Source organism: Coloeus monedula (genome assembly GCF_965178545.1).
Source record: "Coloeus monedula genome assembly, chromosome: 3".
Taxonomy (NCBI): domain Eukaryota; kingdom Metazoa; phylum Chordata; class Aves; order Passeriformes; family Corvidae; genus Coloeus; species Coloeus monedula.
Genome location: NC_138783.1, coordinates 57854375 through 57876463, shown reverse-complemented (window position 1 = coordinate 57876463; position 22089 = coordinate 57854375). Strand labels below are relative to the sequence as shown.

Here is a 22089-nt window from a genome sequence, read left to right as displayed (position 1 = left end):
ATGTCTGCTATGTTGAGTTTGGATTAAGCATTGAAACAAAGTCCCCAGCATTCTGCAGACATGGGTTGTATTACTAAAGAAAGAGAGAAGCTTTTTGCAGCTTGAGTTTGATCAGGTCATATGACCAAACTTTCTCTTTGTTCTTTTAGAGAGCTCAAAATCCTAAGTATCATCAAAGTAAAGCTTAGTCTGTCTTCCAGACTAGATTTGTGCTTGTAGTAGCTGATGAGGTTTCAATTTGGAGAGCGGGAGATACTTTAATCAAATTAATTGGCATGAAAAGTCTGACTGAAAATGAGAAAATAATATATTCCCAAGAAAGTTAAGGCATATCAACTGTAGCTCCAAAGTACTTGAGAAGCCATAATTAATCAGCAGTCTCTTGAACAATTTAATAATTCAGGGTCTTTTAATTGGCAAGGAGGTTATAACCTTTGATGGATTGCTGGATATAGAGATGGAAAAAGGCTGGGATTTTAAGGGGGTTGCTTTGCACACTGCTCTCTTCTGGTGTCAGCAATGCAGATCAAAGCTTTATCATCTCTAATTTTTCAAGGCAGTTAAAATTTTCAAGTGTGCCTTCATCATAATTTTGTTCTAGTTATTTTTGGCTTGGAAATTTTTTTTAGCCCCTTCTGAAAATGGAAGGAACTGCTTGCTCATAGAAAACTTCTTTTTTGGAAAATGTATTCTGTAGGCTATATTACCTGTCATTACTTGGGTTGGACAAAACCATTTGCTTTTGAGTACCATGTTCAATCTCTATTTCAATGTGTTTTTTACATTGCTTACTAAGTTAGGATATTTCAGAAAAAATAATAATTAACCTTACAGTAGATATTGGATTATATCACAGTTTGAAAAGCAAATGGAAGTACACATCTGATTATTTTTTTTCCCTTCTCTCCTCCAGTAGTTTCAAGAGACTAATGCCACTTGGTTTCTAGAAATCTTGTACTGGTGTTTGAAAAACTGTAGTTCATTCCTAAAAATCAGATGTTTATGTTTTGTTTTCTCCTTTGAAATGAAAACTGATTCAATGTCAGAGTCCTAAAGTGAAGGCTGGGTTTTTAGGAGAAAAAACTGAAGTGGTATATCTGCCTGCTCAAAATCAAAGACAAAAGCGTGCTAAGAGATTTTAAGTGATTCTTAAGGGAAGCTGTCAGAACTGCATTTATTTTTAGCTTTAGATTTGGAATTTGATTAGAATTTGCTTTTAAAATTGAGATCTGGATCCACAGCTACTTTGAGATAGGATATGGTATGTGAGGATGCATTTTTGATCCATTCCAAATATTTTCCTGAATATTTCATAATTTGTAGTTTTTAATGTTCTTGTAAAGACTAAGCCCTAAATGGTTTGCTCCTTGAGGGTTGGTTTTGATAACATTATACCAGTTTGGCAGCCTTTGTCAGTTGTGGTTCTTGGGGAGTAAGAGCCCACTTAACAGTAAAGTGAAAATTCCAGATTATAACTGCAAACTTTAGGTTTATTCTTATTGAGCAATTTGTTTGAGGAAAGCTTCACTTATTTTAGAAGTAAAAGATATTAGACTATAATACTGTAGGTTGTTATAAATATGAGAAAAATTTTTTCTGCCTCACAGACTGATTTTAGCCTAGAAATAACTTATTCTTTTTCTGGAGGAGGAAAAGAGCTGTGGATCAAGTTCTCAGATGCAGTCTTACTTTGAATATTAAAAATCTGGTACATAAAATACAGTATGCAGGTAGAGTCTGCACTGTCAGCCACTTGGCCTTGTATTAGATCTGAAATGGAAATCCTGCTGTTTTTGAGGTGTTTAAACTCACTACTTGGTGTTAAACTGCTGGAATGTGTGGAAATTGAAGTCTCTTTTTTTGTCAGATATCTGCTTATGAGGATTCAGTTGCTGCTCATCTTGCAAAAATTCTCAATTCTGATCAGCATTCAGTTGTCATATCATCTGCCAAGTGAGTCAATCAGTTTTATGTACAATGTGGGGGATAAATTCCCTGTGTAACATCATCACCATAATAGCCTTCTGTCTAAGCCTGGTTTTCTTATGGATGGCCAACTGGCTTGGCTTAATAGATCTTGATTTATATCTTTCAGAGTGGATGTTCTTTTCTGCAAAATTTTTAGATGATACAGTTGTAATGGATGGCTTAATACTAAATTTAAAAAATAATCACACAGTATTAATATAAATTGATTTTAAATCATTCCAAATACAAAACTTATGGTTACTAATGCAAAGATGTGATCTACTTCACACTGCATTTCTTCAGGCTTTTTTTGTAATGCATATATTTAGATGACAAACAACTCCACCAGTGTGAAGCAGAACTTCAGCTTAGGTAGTTTTGTTGTAGCCTTGTTGGTATCAGTTCAATCAATAGTGATCTAAGACAGTAGTGGGATTTTCTCCCCAAACTGAAACATTTTGAAATGAGAGAAATTTGGCAAATCATGGCCATCATCTGAAATCAGAACTGTTCTGTGTATACCTTCTCTATAAAAAAACCCTATGTTTTGCGATATGCAAAAGACCTGTCATAGAATCTTTAAAAATACATCTGAATATCATTACATCTTTCTTTTTCTCCTAAAAGCAAGTTAACCAAATTTCATTTTTAAACTATACATAGCACATGTAGAAAATGACACTGCAGGATATTATTAACTGCTGATTCTAAACTGGTTCTGTACCTTGTTAAATCTGTTTAATTTCTGTCAGAAACATGTCAACCAAATGAACAGTACTAAGCAATTATAGTCACCTCATTAGTAAGTTTGCTGTCTATCTGCAGTGCAGGTAACAAGAACCTGCAAGTCTTTTTCTGATTTACACAGTGAAAATTCATTGCAGCCACTGTAGTTTGCACAGATATGCTTCAGGGTCGGTTCAAAAGCACGAGCTGTGCAATGGGATGTGTGTGGCCATATGCTTTCATCTAAGAAGGGCTCCATTAAAGTCAGTAGATTTTCTCCATGGTTTCTAAGCTCCAGCTTTGCATGGGAATTTGCATGACTGTGTTTGAAGTTACCAAAATGAATGCAAGTTTGCTAAGTCCTCTCACAGGGAAGGTGTACAAGCAAGGGATTGGATAAAATCAGTCATGCTTATTTCAGGTAAGAGGCTGAGATACAGTGTATGCCAAGGCTTAAGTGAAGTTTTTGTTTCAAAGCTTATGACCTCAGTTTTGGAAGCTATGGAAAAGAGTGTCATCTGATGTATGATCACAGACTTCAGTTTACAATAATAATAATTTATAGCAGTGTACATATAAATAAAATGCCATAAGAATTTAATATTCAAAACATATCTATTTTATTTCATTTGATTTCTTCCCTCTCCTTTTTTTTATGTGAAGAGTATTATGTGAAACTGTAAAGGACTTTGTTGCCAAAATAGGGAAGACTTATGAAAAACCAGTGGAAAATGCAGAGGAAGCTGATGCCATGGCCATTAAAGTAAGACTATGACTATGTTCAGGTTTAAAGTTGTTGGGTTCTTAAAGTTTATAGCTCATGGATGTTTCATTTTCACATTGCCCTAGGATGCCCAGTTTGGCTTTAATTTCAACCAGTGACTTTAAAATTCTCTCTTCTTATTGCATAGAGTAATTATTTCCAAACCATCTTTAAACTCAGATCTGTTTATACTTTCTTTCTTCATAAAGGATAAAGTTCATGGTAGCATACATATAGATAAATGGAATTTTTTTGCATTAGTTCTGCTTCTAGGGATTAAGTTAGCTACGGGGAAACAATGGGATAATGAAGAGTATGCTGCAAGAAAGAAGGGGATACAGACCACAGTTTTAAAAATAGTAGTTTAAGCAGCAAAATATAGACATCATGTTGCAAAAACACTGGGAAAGAAAAACAACAGAAGGATTTTGTATGAGACACAAAATTTACATGAGCTGAAAAGAAAAGAAGAAACAATCCCTGACAATCCCAGAGTTGGAAAAAGTACTTTCTAAGTGGCAATTTGTGGTTCATGTTTCTATCCGGTGCACATTTTAGAAAATTAGTTTTTCTTTTTAACTGTCCACGGCCAGAGAGTGTTTTCTTTCTCTTAGGCACAGAAAATCCCTTCTTTTCCACTGTACCTAGGGAGAACAACTACTTAGTGTTGGGTAGAGGCATTTGAGCTGCTTGCTCTGTGACAGCTCACTTGCTTAAATGTACAGCTGTATTGCAAAAACAACCCCATGTGTCTCAGTCTAACAGCTGGGCATGTCTCCATAGATACCTCTCAAAATTGGCGTACTGAACACCCATGTGTGGGCAAATCTCTGGTGGTTTTCTGTGCTGCAAGTCATTGGGAGAGGGGTAGGATGTAATCCATAACCTAGTTATGGGGCAGGCTGAGTTTATCATGGAGTGTTACTTGGATCTGAGTGTAGGGGGTTTGCTCTAATCTGGTTGAGTGTCACAGGGTCTGCAGAAAGCCCATGCAGGCCTACTCATAATCTGATATTCTGAAATGTTGAACCTTGGTTTGGGTTTTACATAAGGAATTACATAGACACTAAAGACACCTAGAGTTTCAAATATAATCTGGTACCGTATTTCCTGAAAATATTCACGTGCTCACTATTGAATTTTTTCTTTTTTTTTTTTTTTTTTGTGTGTGTGTGTGTATTCTTTTCCACTTTGTCTTAGTGCTCAGAGTTAAATGAGAAGCTGGACCTATTGCTCCAGGCTCTTCACACAGAAGCCCAGGCTGCTCCCATTCTCCCAGGCATTGCTCCCCCCATTGTGGAAGAAGAACCAGAGGAGTTTTCAAGTGAAGAATCCTTGTCTGAAAGTAAAGAGCAATTAGCGGAGTGTGTCTCAAAATCTTCCCAGAAACTCTTCAAACCAAGGGAACAGTTAATGCTCCGAGCAAACAGCTTGAAGAAGGCTGTGAGGCAGATCATTGAACAAGCAGAAAAAGGTGCACATCGGCATTTTGATCCAGACTGGTAGAATAGGATAGGATAATGATGTTTGTTTGTTTGTTTGCTTGTTAAACTGGAATAAGTTTTCATTATAAAATTTGATTTCTACATTCTTACATAGATAAAATTATTGTGCTTATTACAAGCTGCAAAGAAAAGAAATGCAGCTTGTTTGAATATTGATGACTGCAGGTGTGAGTACTTATGGATGTATGTTTGCACATATAAAAGTGCATTTCTTTTAACTGTTAGCCTCCACAAAATGAAAATTTTTGGCAGCAAATCTTTATCAACTGGCAAAGGATTGACTGACTCTTTCACTGAATTGACAATAGAACTCTTTTGTTAATATTTTTAAACTAAAAGCTACAAAAAAGTGATAATTTTGATATATGCAGTTTTTCTTCAGAAACCTTGAAACTTTGTCTTTTCTCTTAATGAGCAGTTGTGGATGAGCAGAATGCTCATAGTGAAGAACAAGTGAACCAGTCTCCAGTAGAATACAGCAAAGAATTGGATGAATCCAAAGAAGAGGAAAAAGAGGAAGATACAAAGGAACTTGAGTCCCCATCAAGTGAGTCAATTAGGAATAAAATAGAAATATACTATCTCCTTATAGTTGTATTTGGAGCATAATTGGCTCCATTCTTAAGATTACTTGCATTACTATAATATAAAAATAATTTGTGGGAACTACTTACATATTGTAATAGATTTGGATAAATAAAAGTTAAGGGGAAAATGAGGGAAATAACAGATAAACAGTCTTTTGGAATGTATTTACAAAGCTGAGAAGGCGCTTGTTGGGGAGAGAAGTGCCTGAATTTAATGCAATGTTTACACTCACCTTTCTGCATGATCCTGAGCAAAAGCTAGAGTCTGGGTAATGGTAGCAATATAATGTCTCAGTTGTAGACTGAGATTCTCAAGCTACATAGTACTTTTAGGAAAGCTGCTTCTTAGTGTAGGTGGATATTTCAGTCTTTCCCATGTTATTGAAGTACAGCTTTTGAGGATTTTAGTGTGGGTTAGGGTAACAAAAGGAGATGCAAATCCCAAAATGCTTTTCTCATTTTGCTCCAAGAAGTTTCTCATCAACTATCTAGAGGATAGGCTTTGCTGCCCACCAGCTACCACTGTTTCTCTGTGACTCACAGATCATCTTGTGACCTCATCTACAGTGCATCACTGTCCTCACAAGGCTCTTCTCTGAAGCTGGTGCCTATGTTGGTAGCTCCTACCTTGGAAATAAGACATTAGGCTTTTGGGGCTTCTGTTGACCCAGGATCTCATGTTTTCTCCAGAAAAACGTCAGGCTTTCTCCAGTGATTGTCTCTGCTGGTTCCTTTTATTTTCTCTTGGTTATAGGAATTAATTTTTGTTGGTTGTCCTTTTTCCATAGTAGCTCATAGAGGATGCTGGCCCTACAGATGACCCAATCCTACTGCCATAACTGTATAATAAAGATATACACATCTAGAAATGTATTAAGCTCCTTGTTTCTTGATGGTATAATTTCTGCATCTAATGGGGAGCTGTATTAGTCTTATATGTGTGGAATAGAGTGCATATTAATGCTGTCACTGGACAATAGATGTTTAGGGACAGACCATGAAACATTAATTCAATTATCTGCACTAAAACATCAGTTTTACTCATTAGGGCTGTGTTGTTTTTATCAGAGCATTCACAGCAAAAGTTTATCTTTATTGCAGTTATTCCCATGAGTCTCATCTGTCAAATAAAGAGCAGCTGCTCTGCTGATTTTCCTATTTAATACAACTGCCTTGTTTGCAAGTACAGAGAGAACAGACTGTGTGAACAGTGTTGTGAATTTTTCAGTAGTATTATGAAAAATGAATGTTAATTTTGTTCTGAGTATTATATTTTACCCTCAGAGGATCTTCCTGGTCATTTGATGAAGATAATGTTTTTCCATATGTTAATATCTTCATCTAAATATTTAATGACTCTTGTTAGATATCGCTTGCTGTTTTTATTCCTTTTAATTTTTTGACATTATTACAGTGTTTTGTCATGCACAGATACAAATAATTGAGTTGTATTGCAATCATGCAATATTGTAGTGTTTTGTGATAACTGCTATGGCTGTCATGCAGGTGTTAAAGTCCCAAGGACCTGTTAGTCCACTTGATCAGCCCTTTCATATAAAACAATCCAGAAAAATTCACCCACTTTTCTTTGTCCTGTGTATAATAATTTCTGCTTGACTTCAGCAAGTCAGCCAGAAAGGTGTGTAATCTTACTCCTGGGATATAAGAAAGTGAAGAATTTGCTATTGCATTTACTGTTCTCTGCCAGATATCATAATTTAAAAAAAACCCTGTGAATGTGCAAATCCTGGCCTGAAGTGATTTGAACACAATGTCTAAACCCTTGTTCTAGTTATTCCTCTTGTATCTAGATTTTGCCATTCAACATTTTCTTTCCATTAGTGTCCTCATACAGTACACCCACGTTCCTCTCAGGCTAAGCTATGATAGACATGACCTGATTTGTCCCAATCCTGCCATTGAAAATGATGTATTCTATCCTTCCCACCACGTTCCTGGTGCTGTTTCCCCACTGTTGTCTTGGTGCTAGTCCTACTAATTCTATTTTTGCTGGATTAGTTTTCATGTTTTGAGAGGAAAAATCAGATCATCTTGAAATAATTCCATTTTTTTGTTCTGAGCTTCTTCAGATGGTCAAGGTTGAAGTTGTCCTAAGCTGAAGTAGCTTTAACATGTGACATAATTTGGAGCAGAGGTAGCCAAGAAGTGTCTGTCTGTGACCATCTGTTGTGTGAGAGCTTTCTACATGAACATGGAAATGCTATAACAAAGCATTTGGTAATACCCAACCTTTTTTCTTTGGGACACCAGTTTCTGGCTTTGTCTGAGGGGGCTGAATTGCACAGAGATTGACTTCCCCAGGCTAAAGCAGGCACTGGCATACTCTCTCAGGCTGCATGAAACAAGTTCTGCCAAGAAAGTAAATTACAGCTCCTGTGGTCAGCCCTCTGCAAAGCCCATCCTTCTTCATCGCCTCTGGAGGCAGCCAAAGAATAACTGGCCTCACTGAGCTGCTGGTTACTCTTTGTGAATATCTTCTCTTTCTTCTTGATTTTCTTCCCTTTCCTTTTCCTGAGCCTTTGTCAGTAACAGTTACATCAGCTACCAAACATTGCTGTCTGTCAAGGTTTCCCTGATCCATCTTCCAGAAAATTTTAATAAATAAGTTAATTATTTGGGAAATTGCTGGTTTGTTTGTTTTCTGGGGTTTTTTCTGTGAAAAAAGATGATGGAAAACTGATGACCCCCACTATCTCTCTAAATGTAGAAGACAAAGGTGAACATATCTTTTTTCCTTCCCTTGCAGTTTTCAGTTTGGCTGTAAATAAAGATGTCAGAGTTTTCTCTAATGTTTTCAGAAATCTGATGCAGGCATGGGTCATATTAGCTGCTTGAAGAAAATTTTGTGGGCGTTGATGAGACGGGTATTCTAACCTACAGGCCATGGAATTATCTGTATTAAAATTTTTATAAATAGTAATATACTATGTAATATATCTATATTTATAAGTAAACATAGATTAAATTTAAGTTGTTTTATTATTTCAGTAATATGTTTATCAGAAGCTTACTGCACCATTAAATACTATTGCATTTCAAGGTGGATGTAATACATTTTATGAATATATTTACATTTAATACATGTAATACTTTTGCTGGTAGCTTGAAGTCTGAGTTGGGAACTCCTCATGTTGAGTGCCATGCACACTTGCTCATTTTAATTTGAGTTTGTCACTTGATCTGTTTCTGAGTTTTCTTCCCATATTTAGAAGAAAATCTGTGGTGGGAGGGGGAAGGACTATTGTCATCGAGCGGTAACAGATTAAATTAATGCTTTTGATGCATTTTCTGGGCTGTAAAACCTATGTGGTTGGTAATGTTATAATAGGTCTGATTAGTGTTGTTACTTCTGTTTTTTCTGCACAGCTAAAACTGCACCAAGGTCTCCTGATAGGCGCACAAGCCGAGGTATCCATTCTCAGACAGGTTCTTTCTCTGCTCCAGCTTTGGCAGCAAGCAAGGAAAACCTCCCAGTACTTAACACGAGGATTATCTGCCCAGGTAATTATGATTTTGAAATCTGCTGTTCCTACCTTACTTTAATATGATCTTCCAGTCTCCTGCTTGCTGTCAAATAATGACTTTTACTTCATGCCCTGAATTTGTTTGAACCAACATACACGTCTTTGTGTTGTATTATATAGGAAGAAATACATAATAGTGTAGAAGATTTCTGATCATTTGGCAGAACACCAGAAGTAGCATAAGTGTTGCATTTGATTCCGGAGGGCGAAAAGTAGAATTCAGAATCACAGAATTGCGCAGTGGTTTGGGTCAGAAGGGACCTCCAAAGATCATCTAGTACAGCCCTCTGTCATGAGCATTGGCATCTTTCACTAGATCAGGTTGCTCAAAAAAGCATTCAGCCTGAACTTGGACACTTCCAGTGGTGGGGCTTGTACAGCTTCCCTGGCCAACTTCTTCCTGTGTCTCACTACCCTCATCACAGACATTTTCCTCTTTTGTCCCATCTAAATGTACTGTCTTTTTGTTTAAAACCACTGCCCTTTCTCCTGTCACTGCAGGCCCTGGTGAAAAGTCTCTCAGTCTTTCTTATAAACCTGCTCTATATTTTGAAAGGGCACAATAAATTCTCCCTGGAGCCTTCTCCACTCCAGGCTGAACAACCCCAGCTCTCTCAGCCTGTCTTCACAGGAGAGGTGCTCCAGCCCTCTGATCATCTTTATGGTCCTCTGTGGACTCGTTATGTCCTTCTTATGTTGGGGCCCCCAGAGATGGACACAGCACTCCAGGTGGGATCTCACCAGAGCAGAGCAGAGGGGCAGAATCCCCTCCCTTTCCCTCCTGGCCATGCTGCTTTTGATGCAGCCCAGGATGCATTTGGGTTTGTGGGCCACAAGCTCACATTGCCAGGTCACATCCAATTTTTCATCCAGAGGTACACCCAAATGCTTCTATCATTTATCCTAATCAATGGATTAGGATGAAGGGGCTGAGGGACAAAGCTGTGTAAAGTTCAACCCTCTGAATAAGAGCTGTCTGTGAACATCTCTCTGGAACTGGATAACTGAAACCACACAAAGCTGCTCTGGAAAACAGTTGGAAAAAAAAAATCTGTTCTGCTCCAAATGCAATAAATACTAGCACTAGTAAAACTCTGTTTTAATTAACTTTATTAGTATAGCTAAAACACAGTGGAACCGAGCTTACATTTTTTCTTTAGGCAAATTTAAGTGAAAGCTTTTAGTATTTTGCTTTGTTTACATGCATTACAGAGTATTTTGTTGAGTGAAATTGATATTAGTCAAAGCAGGCATGCTGAGGCCGTGACCTTTCCACAAATTAAGTTAAGCTACGGCTCTGCCAGTTGTAAAACTGGCAGAATAAAGAATATTCCTTATGAATACTTCCAAAGGATAGGACAAAAGAAAAATCATGAACAGTTAGGAGATGAAGATTAAACTGAATGAAAACCTCTAACAGTCTTTTTGGATGTTAGGTCACCAATTTGGTTACTATACCAGCCACTGAGTGTTGGACTGAAACCCTAAATTTTCTTCATTTCTTTTCTTTTTCAATGGTGGTATCTGAAGAGAGCTACCACAATGTGGCATAGCTGCCTTTCTGCTTAAGGAAGCCAGAGACCTGAAAAGATAAACAATATAGGTAAAAATTAAGATAGAATCACAGTCATTCCCTGTACAGATTTAATGAATTTTGTTTCCCAGTATGTGGCTTATATTACATGTTTGTCTATTTATCAAATGCAAATTGTTTTTTTAATATGTTCTGTTTTGTTTATTTTCTTTTTTAATCAGGTTTAAGGGCTGGACTAGCTGCTTCCATTGCAGGAAGTTCAATTATTAGCAAAATGTTGCTAGCAAACATCGATCCATTTGGTGCTACGCCATTTATTGACCCAGATCCAGATTCCTTGTAAGAAATGTTTTTTCTTCCAAATGTACTGTTTTGCTTTACTTTGCTTTCCTTAAGGGCATCCTTCTTATGTTTTTGTAGTCTCTTGTTATTTTGCATGATGAAGTTCTTTTTTGCTGTCATTTGGCAGTAGACCTCAGTGTCTGAAAACAAGCTGGATTGTGCTGGTTAGGTTATGAATAGTGCAAATTTTTTGCAGCCGCTGAAAATAAGGGGAGAGATTTTTTCTCTTATTGCTTGCTCACCTGGAGGAGGAGGACAATAGTCTTTCAGAGCTGGGTTTTTCAGCCGAAACCAGTTTACTCAGGAAGATTGAGAGGAAAGATCTTTTGAAGTGTCTTAGTTCATATTCCGCTCTGTGACCAATGACAGTCTTGGTCAAAGATGTTTGTGTGTCCAGGTTCTGTACAAATGTACATCTAATTTTGTCTTTTCCTCTAACAGGGAGGGATATTCAGAAAAATGTGTCATGAACAACTACTTCGGTATTGGATTAGATGCAAAAATTTCACTAGAATTTAATAACAAGCGAGAAGAGCACCCTGAAAAGTGCAGGTAATCTAAATGTCAGTAACAGAGCCAAGATGTTTCCACTCTTTCCTTTTCCTTACTTCTTTGTATGAATCTCTTAAATTCTTTTCTTTTTCTACAAATACAAGACACAATAATGTATATATGTCAATATGTGAATCTTGTTTTGCCTCCTTTCAGAAGTCGGACGAAAAATATGATGTGGTATGGAGTTCTTGGCACAAAAGAGCTTCTGCAGAGAACTTACAAGAACTTAGAACAAAAAGTTCAACTTGAGGTAAATTTTATTTATGAAGAGAGTTGCTTGCACAATGTGTAGTGAAGAATTAGTGCTTGCTTTTGAAACCTGTTAGTGTTCTTGTGTCAACCCAAGCTGACCTCAAAGGCACTGTGTAAAGATGTGCTATGTGAAAGTTGGTTCTCCAAGTCATGTTTTTGAGTAAAATGTCAGTACTTTAAGATCACAAAATACCCACAATTATGTTTCTTGTAATTACTGGGTTGAAAAAAAAAAATTGTATAGGTAGGATATATTTCTTAATGTTCACTGCATCAAAAGAGAGACCAGGTTTTAAGGGCAACAACAGAAATGACCATAAAATAAGAGAAGAAAAGAGATAAGGAGTCTTAATCCTTCAGGTTGAATTTAAAGTATCTGAAAGCTACACATATAGGGAGAGCACATAAATAGTAAAAAATTCCTGGCAAAAGAGAGGAGATTCTGAATATGCATCACAAGAAGCCCAGCTGCACCAGTAGGGACTTTCTCTAGTAGTCACACAAAAGAAGCACAGTGTTATTACAGCAACAACAAATTACATGTCTAAACATAGTTATTCTTTGGCTTTTAAGTTCTAACATAAAATATAAGTCTTCCACCTGGTACTAGGAACTTAAAGGAGATATAAATGATTCCCAAATGCAGAAAAAGACTACAAGATGGTTACTGTGATTTTCACCCAAAGAATATCTAAGGTGGATTTTGACAGGGAAGTTATATAATTTCTCTTTTTATTTCATGCTAAGTATTTCATTTAGAAGTTTATGATATTTGTATGAGGGTAACTTTTTAAGTTGAAAGAATAATTTTAGGTTACTGGAGCTCTTTCTCTCTTTGAGATTTAGGAGGATTTTGTCTGGTAGCAGCAGATTGCTGTTAGCTAAGGATTGAGTAATTATCAAGGAATTATGCAGTAGTTAGCAAATATAATGATGGGAAAGAACGTTATATATACTGCAGATTGAATTCTAATTTAAGGATCTTTTGAATTGGATTCAAATAAGATTCAATAATACTGCTGACCTTTCCAAAATTATTTTTCAGTATTTCTGGAAGTAAAAATTTCATATTTACTCTTGCTTTGCACAATATTACGTATATTATGCCCACATATTCAGGCATTAGAGGCAGACCTTTACTATAACACAAATGGCTGTGCAGCATCTATTAATATCACACCATACTTTGGATACTGTCACATCTTGATTAAAATGTTACAGTCTGTCTTGTTCCTAAGATTAAATCACAAAAAGAGAACACTAAGCACGTTTGGGAAATAATTTGCATCTCTTTCTCCTCCTGATAAAGGTGCTACAGATTTTGTCCTTATTTCTTTAGATTTTCTATTTCATTTGTATAATTTTAATATCCTTCTGTGGGACTGGTAATGTGCAGTAATCCAGCAATCTTCATTAAAGGCAGCTTGACCTGCAACTTCATGGTCCATAAAGTGACACCTGGGTCCAGAATTTACCACCTTGTGTTTCTAATTTGCTTCAATTCCAAGCCTGTGGCACTGCTGGAGGATTTGACTTTTGACTCCCAGTGGAATGCTTTGAGATCATTGGGCTCCCCTCTGCAGGCAGTTGTACTGCTGTAAGTCAAGAGTGATTTCACTGATGTCCGTAAATTTACTCTTGACCAAAAGTGAAATTGACTTATGTCATCCCAAGATTGTGTTGAATAGGACATGGAGTTGTTTATGGGTTTTGGGAGATAAAGAAGTAAGAAAGAAGGACTGAATGGTCGGACATAAGACCGACCTCTTATTTGCAAAATCAACAGCTCCCATCCACAGCCAGGGTGACACCTGTGGGGTCAGTCCTAGATTTGTCTTTGCACTTTTGGGAGGAGACTGAAATTATTTTTACAGGAAGTCAGCAATACATGCAAACACTGACAGCTAACCACATGTTTGTAACTATGCCAGAAATATTCTTGGATATTCCTGACACAACCCCCACCGCCCCTGGCCTTAAATGGACTTCACTAAATAACAAGTCTGTTGCAATTTTGGGAATGCTGACATAGGATGGAAGACTAGTTACTGAATGTATAAATGAATCTTTTTGTTATGTCCTTGGCAATCTTACTGTGTGCACTCAGGGAGATTGATTTTTTTCACTGCAAAAAGATTTTTAATCCTTGATGGACTGACTATGGTCTGAGTGCATAAGAAATTTCCTAACAAGGGATGTGAAAATGTTTCTTTCAAGACTCATTGAACACCAGTGCTGTAGATACTACAGCATGTAGATCTACATATTTTTTAGCTCTGCAAAAATCAGTGCTAAGATTGGAAAGAAGTGGTTTGTTTTACAGGTGCTTCATTGCATGGAGGGAGTAGTCTTGTGTCAGACCTCTTAATGACTTTGCTCTCCCCTGCCAGCTCTGTTGAAGCTTTGTGTGCTACAAATGGCTGATTACTTTTGTCATATTATTTATGTACTGAAGGAGCTTTTTATCCATTACAGTGTGATGGACAGTACATCCCCCTTCCAAGCCTGCAGGGCATAGCTGTGCTAAACATTCCCAGCTACGCTGGTGGGACTAATTTCTGGGGTGGAACCAAAGAAGATGATGTAAGTAGCATTTAAGAGACTTAACCTTCTGGGCAAAACCAGCAATAAATATAGTGAACTGCTTTTCTCACTTGATTTTAATAGTACTAGCATATAGATTGGATAACAACTTTTATTTGAGGAGGCTGTTTCAGTTCAAAATGTATTGTCTTGCTGTTTTTTTTTTTTACTGAAAATATATTCCATGATATTTTACTGTCCATTTTCTTCTGTCATGTCCATTCTAGCACAAATGTTCATAATAAAGCATAATTATTTTGGTTTTTAAATGGTTCTATGAATATTTTTAGAAACTAATTTTATAAACAGAGACACAAATAATTTCTCTCTATATTGTTTTACAGACGCCTGTAAATAAGGTTTTTGAAAGCATAGATTCCTCTGTTTGCCATAGTCTAACAACAGGCAAGGTAGACAGGATAATCACTCAAAGTTTATACCTTAATTTTCTTCTTGTTCTTCAAACTGCTTTGCTGTGAGGAATGGTGATTCAGAAAATGAAGACTGATGCATTTAGTGACTGATAATTTAGTGGGAGTAGTAAAGTGGTTTTTGAATATTTTTTTCAATGAACCTTTAAAATACTTTAAGATACCTTTTTCCCCTTTTTTCTTTCCCAGGAAAAGTTTAGTTTCTTCCTAACTCCTAAGAAACATTTTACCACATGGATACCTAAATGCCTTACAACCTGGAACAGTGTTACTGCCTCTATCCACTTCACTCACAGTGCACCAACTGTAATTACGAGCAGATTATCCTAATCTGCATGTCCTGATTTAGTGTGTGATGTCTGAATCACCTAAAACTGTAGTTGCAAACTGGCTTGTGATTTTAGTGTAGACAATCCATGATTTTTTTGCCAAAAAGTTTTGGGTCTCTTGTGAGTTGTTATCCTTTCATTTTTTAATACACACATACAAACATACCTATATATAACATACATAATTTAATATATTACAATATCTATTATATATAATTGCCTGTTTATATTATAATACATATATAATTGCATACATATATGTATGTTTTATACATGTGTATATATATAGGCACACATATAAAAGTGAAAAAAGAATTTTAGACATGTTGTAGTATCCTTTCCTTATTTTTGGTACATGTCAGAGGATGGAAATTTTGTTTATATCTGGCAATGGATATCTAAAATTTTTATATATACTCCATGTTCATAGTCATACCTTGAAAACTGCTCTAACATCTGCTCAGCCCCTGTTCAGGAGTTTATTTTTCTCCCTGAACTGCTTCAGTGAGAGAGAAGATCTGTCCTAGCTTTCGTACTGCTATACAGCAAATGTGTAAGTCATGGAACAGTTTTACTATTAGTCTTCTAGTGAGCAGATGTGGCAGCAGAATGACATTTTTGTTCTGGACAGAGCTGGGAGCATAATTCACTGCTTTAGTGCAGTCTTGAATGACTCTTCATTGAAAGGTGGTGGTGATGGTCTGAAGTGCTGCTGGTTTTTCTTGTCTGGACAAATGAAAGATGTTGCCTTGACAGCTGTGATTATTGCTGAAACATTAGCAGTGAGCCAGGCAGGGCATCTGTACCCTGACTGGCTTGAGCAAGACTTGTTAAGGCATGTTATTTTGGTGTCCAGAAGACAGTCTGGAAACATGACCTGCAACAGGAAAGAAGTAAATTTGAATGTTGATCCATAGAGACTGGTTTGCCTTTAAAAGACAAAAAGGAGGAAAAAAAAGATTGGTTTTCAGTACAGATATTACTGGTGGAGAGACACAGAAGAAGACTGGGTTGTGTTTTTCCTGCCCTTTTGCTGAAATGGCAACACAGAGTAAATGAAATTTTAGAAGTACTTTTTCTTAACACATGCCAGAACAACCCCTGTGAATGTCAGTTACTGGATCAAGAACTCTCCACACTTTTTCTCATGGAATAGCATAATCACCATCTTGGTTCTTTTCAAGATGTTCATATACTCATGCAAAAAATGGAAAAAATTCCATGGAAGCTGCAAAAAAAAAAGTTGGCTGGAGAAACTGGGATTTTCTCATCTGGTCTCAGGTGTTTCTGATGCAGCTTGCTCTGCCTAAGGTGCCAAGTGAGGGAGTCCAAGTACTGCTCAGAGACACGATCTCCCTACCCATTAAACTCTTCCTGGAGTGATTTCTCCTGCTGATTTTTCACCCTCATTGCTCCCTATTGCCTATCAAGATGAAATGGCCAAGCTTCAAGTGACCTTAGTGTGGTATCACCCACCAGACCCAGCTGAAGTCCAGCCTGAGATCTGTCCTGTGGCTGAATTCCCTGGGAGGACACCAGGTGGCAAGACTTCCTGTGCTTTATGTGAGCGTGTGGAAATTCAGCACCTTGGCTGCATAGGAGGACATGTGTTCCATACAGAAGTTGTTTTCCTATTTACAGTGGATAATTATACACAGCACAAACAAGATTGTCTTCAGTATCAAAGCTGTGTTAAACAAAGCAGAACGTGGACTTGGATGTTGGGTTCCAGAGAATTCACTATACAAACATAGAAGCACTTCTGAGAAGAAAAAGACAGCATTACTTCTCTTACCTTCAAAAACCTCTTAGATATTAAGTACATTAACCAAGCAGAGATTTGAATTGGCCTTTCATCTTGCCTTGAAAAACATTTTTTAATCTGCATGCTGAAACATGCCATCCTTCCTATATAAGGATATGCCTTGTCATTCAGATACTTTAAATGCTATCAGCATCGCTGTTTCAAATAATATTTGCCTGTTGTCTGTGGTATCTTACTCATGTGACTTTGGAGAGACAGTGTAGTTATTGTATAATAGAGCATTTAAATGTTGGAAACAAATCTGTAAATGAATCTGTGTTTCATTGCAATCTAAGCAATGGATTTGCCATCAAAAATGGAATACTTTCTTTTCCTCACAGATATTTGGAGCTCCATCGTTTGATGATAAAATCTTAGAAGTTGTTGCTGTATTTGGCAGTATGCAGATGGCAGTGTCCAGAGTCATCAAACTGCAGCACCACAGGATAGCTCAGGTTTGTTGCTTACTTGCAAGCACGCAGGGTAGTTGGCAGCAGTTTGGGATTCTGGCAAGTAGCAGGACTCTTGATGACCGCCTCTCTATACATTAATAAAGTGCTGACATTGTTTGGTTTTTAGTGGGTAACGAATTGTCTTCAATGATGAATGAAGTATAGGAGGGCTTAATTCCTGACAGTTCTGGAGAGAAGCCACAGCTCCTCGTAATCAACAGATTACAGGTGGACTGTCAGTCTCACCAGTATATATTGCCCTGTAAAATAACGTGTTTGTTCTTTTCCAGTGTCGGTCAGTAAAGATCACCATACTTGGTGATGAAGGGGTTCCAGTGCAAGTCGATGGAGAGGCATGGATCCAGCCCCCGGGAGTTATTAAGATCATACACAAAAACAGAGCTCAGATGCTAACACGAGACAGAGTATGTTGCAGAAAGAGCTACCACTGATAAGATTGGTTTCTGTAATAATTTGTTTCAGTTACAGTGTGAACAAAACAGTGCTTGCAAAAATGTTTTATAACTATTCATATAATTCATACAGTTACTTACAGTTGTATAATTTCTATAATGAGCCGGATAGAGAATTATTCTTTTGTGTAAGTGGCAAAGCTTTGTTAATTTTTATTGGGTTTATTAGTGCTGTTCCTATATTCTTATTAATATATAGTAAGAATGGTCAACATTTTATCTATTCCTTCCTTCCTGCCCTCCTCCCTCCCTCCCTTCTTCCCCTTCTACTGCTTCTTTCTTTTTCTCTAGGTGAGTTATACCAGTCACATACTGGAAGTTTTAGCACAGTTGGATAAATAGCAAAATTCTACACTGTCCATTTTTCAGAATAGCTTTCTGCAGATTTCTCTCCTGTATCTCTCTGTCCTACTAATCCCCCTCTCCCCCATGAGCCAGTCTCAGACAGAAGAGACACAAGCAGAACCTAGTCGCAAAGCCACTGGAGAGTTCACGCTTGTCTAGGATTATTGTGTGAAAGGTACAACTGCCCCTCAGTTCTCCATCCACTAACTGGATCTTGGATTTAGGGTGGAGTTAATGGAATTTGAACTCTATTTTAGTAAATTTGGTTTTTTTCCCCACCGTTTTTAATATTTGAATGCTGTATCAGTTTTGGATTTCAATCTTGCTATCCACACAAAATGTGCTTGCATTAGGGAATCACAAAATTCTGGAATTATTGGGGTTGGAAAAGACCTCTGAGATCATTGAGTCCAACCATTATCACTGTCTTTGTGTTCTTATTGGTTTGGAAGACACTTTTTAAGGATAAAAGGGCAGAGATAGAGCAAAAAGCTTTCAGAAGTGATTTATTCTCTATACTAAATTTAAAAAATTTTGAAAGTAAAGTTATTATTTAATCAGGTTGTACTATTTATATAAAATTAAATCATGCAGTTGTTTATTTGTTAAATTAAACTAAAATAATTGTAATTTAAATTTATGTAAAATGTAAAACTAAAATTTTTAATGAGTAAGAATACTCCAAGTACTGTGAATTGAATGTGTAATTCATTTTGATTAGGCCTTTGAAAACACCCTGAAGTCTTGGGAGGACAAACAGAAGTATGATTCCTGCAAACCTGTCATTCGATCTCCCTTGTACCCTCAGCAAGCTGTTGAGTTGGCTACAGAAGAAGAAGTTGCACAGATCCAGCTGTGCTCACAAGCTGCAGAAGAACTTATTACCAGGTACAGTAAAATTAATAAATTGGATTGGCAACCTAGACAACAAGACTGAATTATTAATGCAAATTCGTACATACACTGAGAAGTGTACATTTTCCCTGGTTTTTGATTGTTTTGTTGCCACTATATCAGCTGGTTTTTTCCAATTTAAAAATTTGATTTTATTTTTAAGGCTCAGCTTCTTTTTTTGTGCTTTTCCTAAGTATTTTTTAAAATTTTATTTATGTGTTTTTCTGTTGGTTTTTTCTTTTTTGTGTCTGAAAACCAACTTTCTGAAGTAGCAACAGAAATGGAAAACTGGAAAGTTTCTTTGCAAAAATTGAAGCTTCTTTTTCTATGGAAAAACAAAAATACAATTATTGGAAAAAACCCTCTGGAAGTCAACTCTAGAAGTCAACAGGATGGACACTTCAGTCATTCATATGGGCTGAGATAAAGAAAAGCTTTTTTTTTTTAAATCAGAACATTTTATAAAGCTGCTATTCATTTTAGCATAACAACAAATTATCTTTAGCATCAAAATCACCAAAAATATAAGAAAGGAAAAGCTACATACTCTATACTGCAGACATAGAAGAATAATTTAGTTTACCAATTACCCAAAGTGAAGTTTAGCCAAGACAGCTTAAAACCTTTACTGTTCTTGAGATGATCTGGAGGTTGTAGTTACAACTGGACCTCCCACAATCTTAAATGGTTGCAGACAATTTTCATGCCAAATCTGAAGGATATGCCTTGTGAAAGAGGTGTAAATGTTTTTAGGATAATTTCAGGTAAGTTACTGTAATGTGCTAGAGTTTTCCTCTGTAATTTATTTGAATTAATAGAGCAACATGTTTTGGTCTTTTTTTTTTTTTTTTTGTATAGCATTAGTGTTCTAAGACAAATAAATGTATCTCAATATTTGTACCATCATAAATAATCTGTGTGATGGATATAATTTATATGAGGTGCTATATTGCTTGAAGAGATGCTTGACTTTCAATTTTTGTTAAAAAGGACTATATTTTTCTAAGAGTGTTTTGTGAAACACATCTTTGTGTACTTTCTCATCTGATTAAGTTGTGTACTCAAGTATTATTCTTTAAAGAAATTAAGAAATATTATTCTCCTTTTTCGATGTTTTTGTAGGATCTGTGAAGCTGCAAAAGTACATGGCCTCTTGGAGCAGGAGCTTGCTCATGCTGTTAATGCATGTTCACATGCATTAAATAAAGCCAACCCAAGGTTTCCTGAGGTAAGGAAGAACAGAGATTTATGTACAACTAAATCAGATATAACAAGGGTGCACAAGCTTGTACCTTGGGGGCTGTATTATAATCCATGTCTGTGGATGCATTCACAGACATTTCATGCTTAAATGCTATCCAAGAGCTATACAGGGAAGGCAAAGGGGCTGAGGGCAAATGAGTTTCCTGGTTCCTCTCTTCACACTAGATAATCTGGGTGTTTTTAGGGATTGGACCCAGAAAAGATTAATTAGGTAGAGGCTGTCCATTTCTAACCTAAATTGACACATGGTAAATATATTATTTGACATTTGCTTCTTTAAGTATGGTTAGTAGCTTACTTCTGCTAAGGATAGGGTGAAAATTTGGAATCAACAGTCATTGTTAAATGAGATTCACAACTTTTCTGCTGGCCTTTGTCATATGTGGATTGATACGGTGGCTGGTCACTTGATGATCTTCAGGATTGTATTACTGTCATTCTAAATGAAGTTGAGGAAAAGACAGAAGATAGATACCACATTTTTGGTTTCTATTCTCAGCGCTGAACAGGTTTTCAGTTTAAAGCTAAACTGATGTATTTCTCCTAGGAGAAGGCACTTAAGATCTGTGCTGTAAACCGAGAGTACTTACTCTCAGTCTGACTTGCATCACTTCAAAGAATGTTTATGCTTCTTATTCCCCAGAGCCTTACCAGAAACACAGCCATGGAGATCGCTGTCAATGTGAAGGCCTTACACAATGAAACAGAATCTCTGCTAGTAGGAAGAGTTTCTTTGGTAAGGTCACAAAACACATGGTTTTATTCCTTCATTCAGATTATCTGTGATTTGTTCATTGCTGATTTTTGTAAATTGGTGCCAAAGTGAGGACACGCTGCAAAGAGATCTATAAGGTTGATAGGAGGAGATTACACTGGAGGATTTTGTGGTTGGATGAGAATGAGTTTTGAAATCTTGTCCTAGGCTGGCATCCATCTTGCCTTGCTTCAGACAGCTAAGTCATTGCTTGACTCTTCTTGTTAATAGTCAGTGGAGAGAAATAAGTATCCTTGTGAGGCTGATCCACACTCAGCTGTCTTGGAGGCCTATGTTAGAAAAAGATGATTTATCTTCTAGAGACGTAGCATTTAAGAGAACTTCTGTTGTACTATTATGTGATTATCTTCAGAGTTTGAGGAGAGCCTGGGGTGAGAGCTATTTAGACTCATACACTCAGCTTCTACAGATATAATCTGGGCAAGTAAATATCACTCTTTAATACCTGTCAGGAGGTATTTTATAATCTTTAACTGGTAAGTGTTTAGTAAACCCCTATTAGTACTTGAAGACTTTGCATCTTCTTTGGCAAGTGTTTCTGTGCCTAAAATGATGAAGATTTCTCAACAATTGTATCTGGATGTATAATTAGAAAACTTCGGTAATGACATTGTGAAGAAGAGAAAGATGTCAGGTTTTCTATGCAGGTCCAGTTTTACATTAAGAAGATACTCAGTAGGAGCAGTCACATTTTCTTTAGATTCAAAAGCATATTTATTACTAACTTGTTTATTTAAGTGTTGTAATTAAAAATGTATATTAATAGGAATATTTTCCTTTAGCTGAGCTAGGGTATGAAACTTACTGCAGGTTCACATACCTTTTTAAACAAGTGATAAATGGTATGAGTCTATTTTAGAGTAACCAAAAGTAAATATAGTCTAAAGGCTAATAATCATTTAAGTTATAGAAATAGTCAAAGATTAGGTTCACGTTTTATTTTCCAGTTTTTCAAAGGGAAAA

General features: G+C 36.6%; 1 protein-coding gene across 3 annotated transcripts in view; it reads left to right on the top strand.

Moving 5' to 3' along the window:
- DGKH (diacylglycerol kinase eta) overlaps window positions 1-22089 on the top strand; it is a 162098-nt gene that overhangs the window by 118477 nt on the left and 21532 nt on the right. For all 3 annotated transcript variants that reach the window (XM_082277899.1, XM_082277898.1, XM_082277897.1), the window contains 14 exons: window positions 1868-1953; window positions 3358-3457; window positions 4658-4931; window positions 5381-5509; window positions 8937-9071; window positions 10850-10967; window positions 11412-11522; window positions 11679-11775; window positions 14253-14360; window positions 17266-17379; window positions 17667-17801; window positions 18916-19082; window positions 20211-20316; window positions 20995-21087. In XM_082277899.1, coding sequence (XP_082134025.1) covers window positions 1868-1953; window positions 3358-3457; window positions 4658-4931; window positions 5381-5509; window positions 8937-9071; window positions 10850-10967; window positions 11412-11522; window positions 11679-11775; window positions 14253-14360; window positions 17266-17379; window positions 17667-17801; window positions 18916-19082; window positions 20211-20316; window positions 20995-21087 — 1773 coding nt within the window. The remainder of the gene's footprint in view (window positions 1-1867; window positions 1954-3357; window positions 3458-4657; window positions 4932-5380; window positions 5510-8936; window positions 9072-10849; window positions 10968-11411; window positions 11523-11678; window positions 11776-14252; window positions 14361-17265; window positions 17380-17666; window positions 17802-18915; window positions 19083-20210; window positions 20317-20994; window positions 21088-22089) is intronic.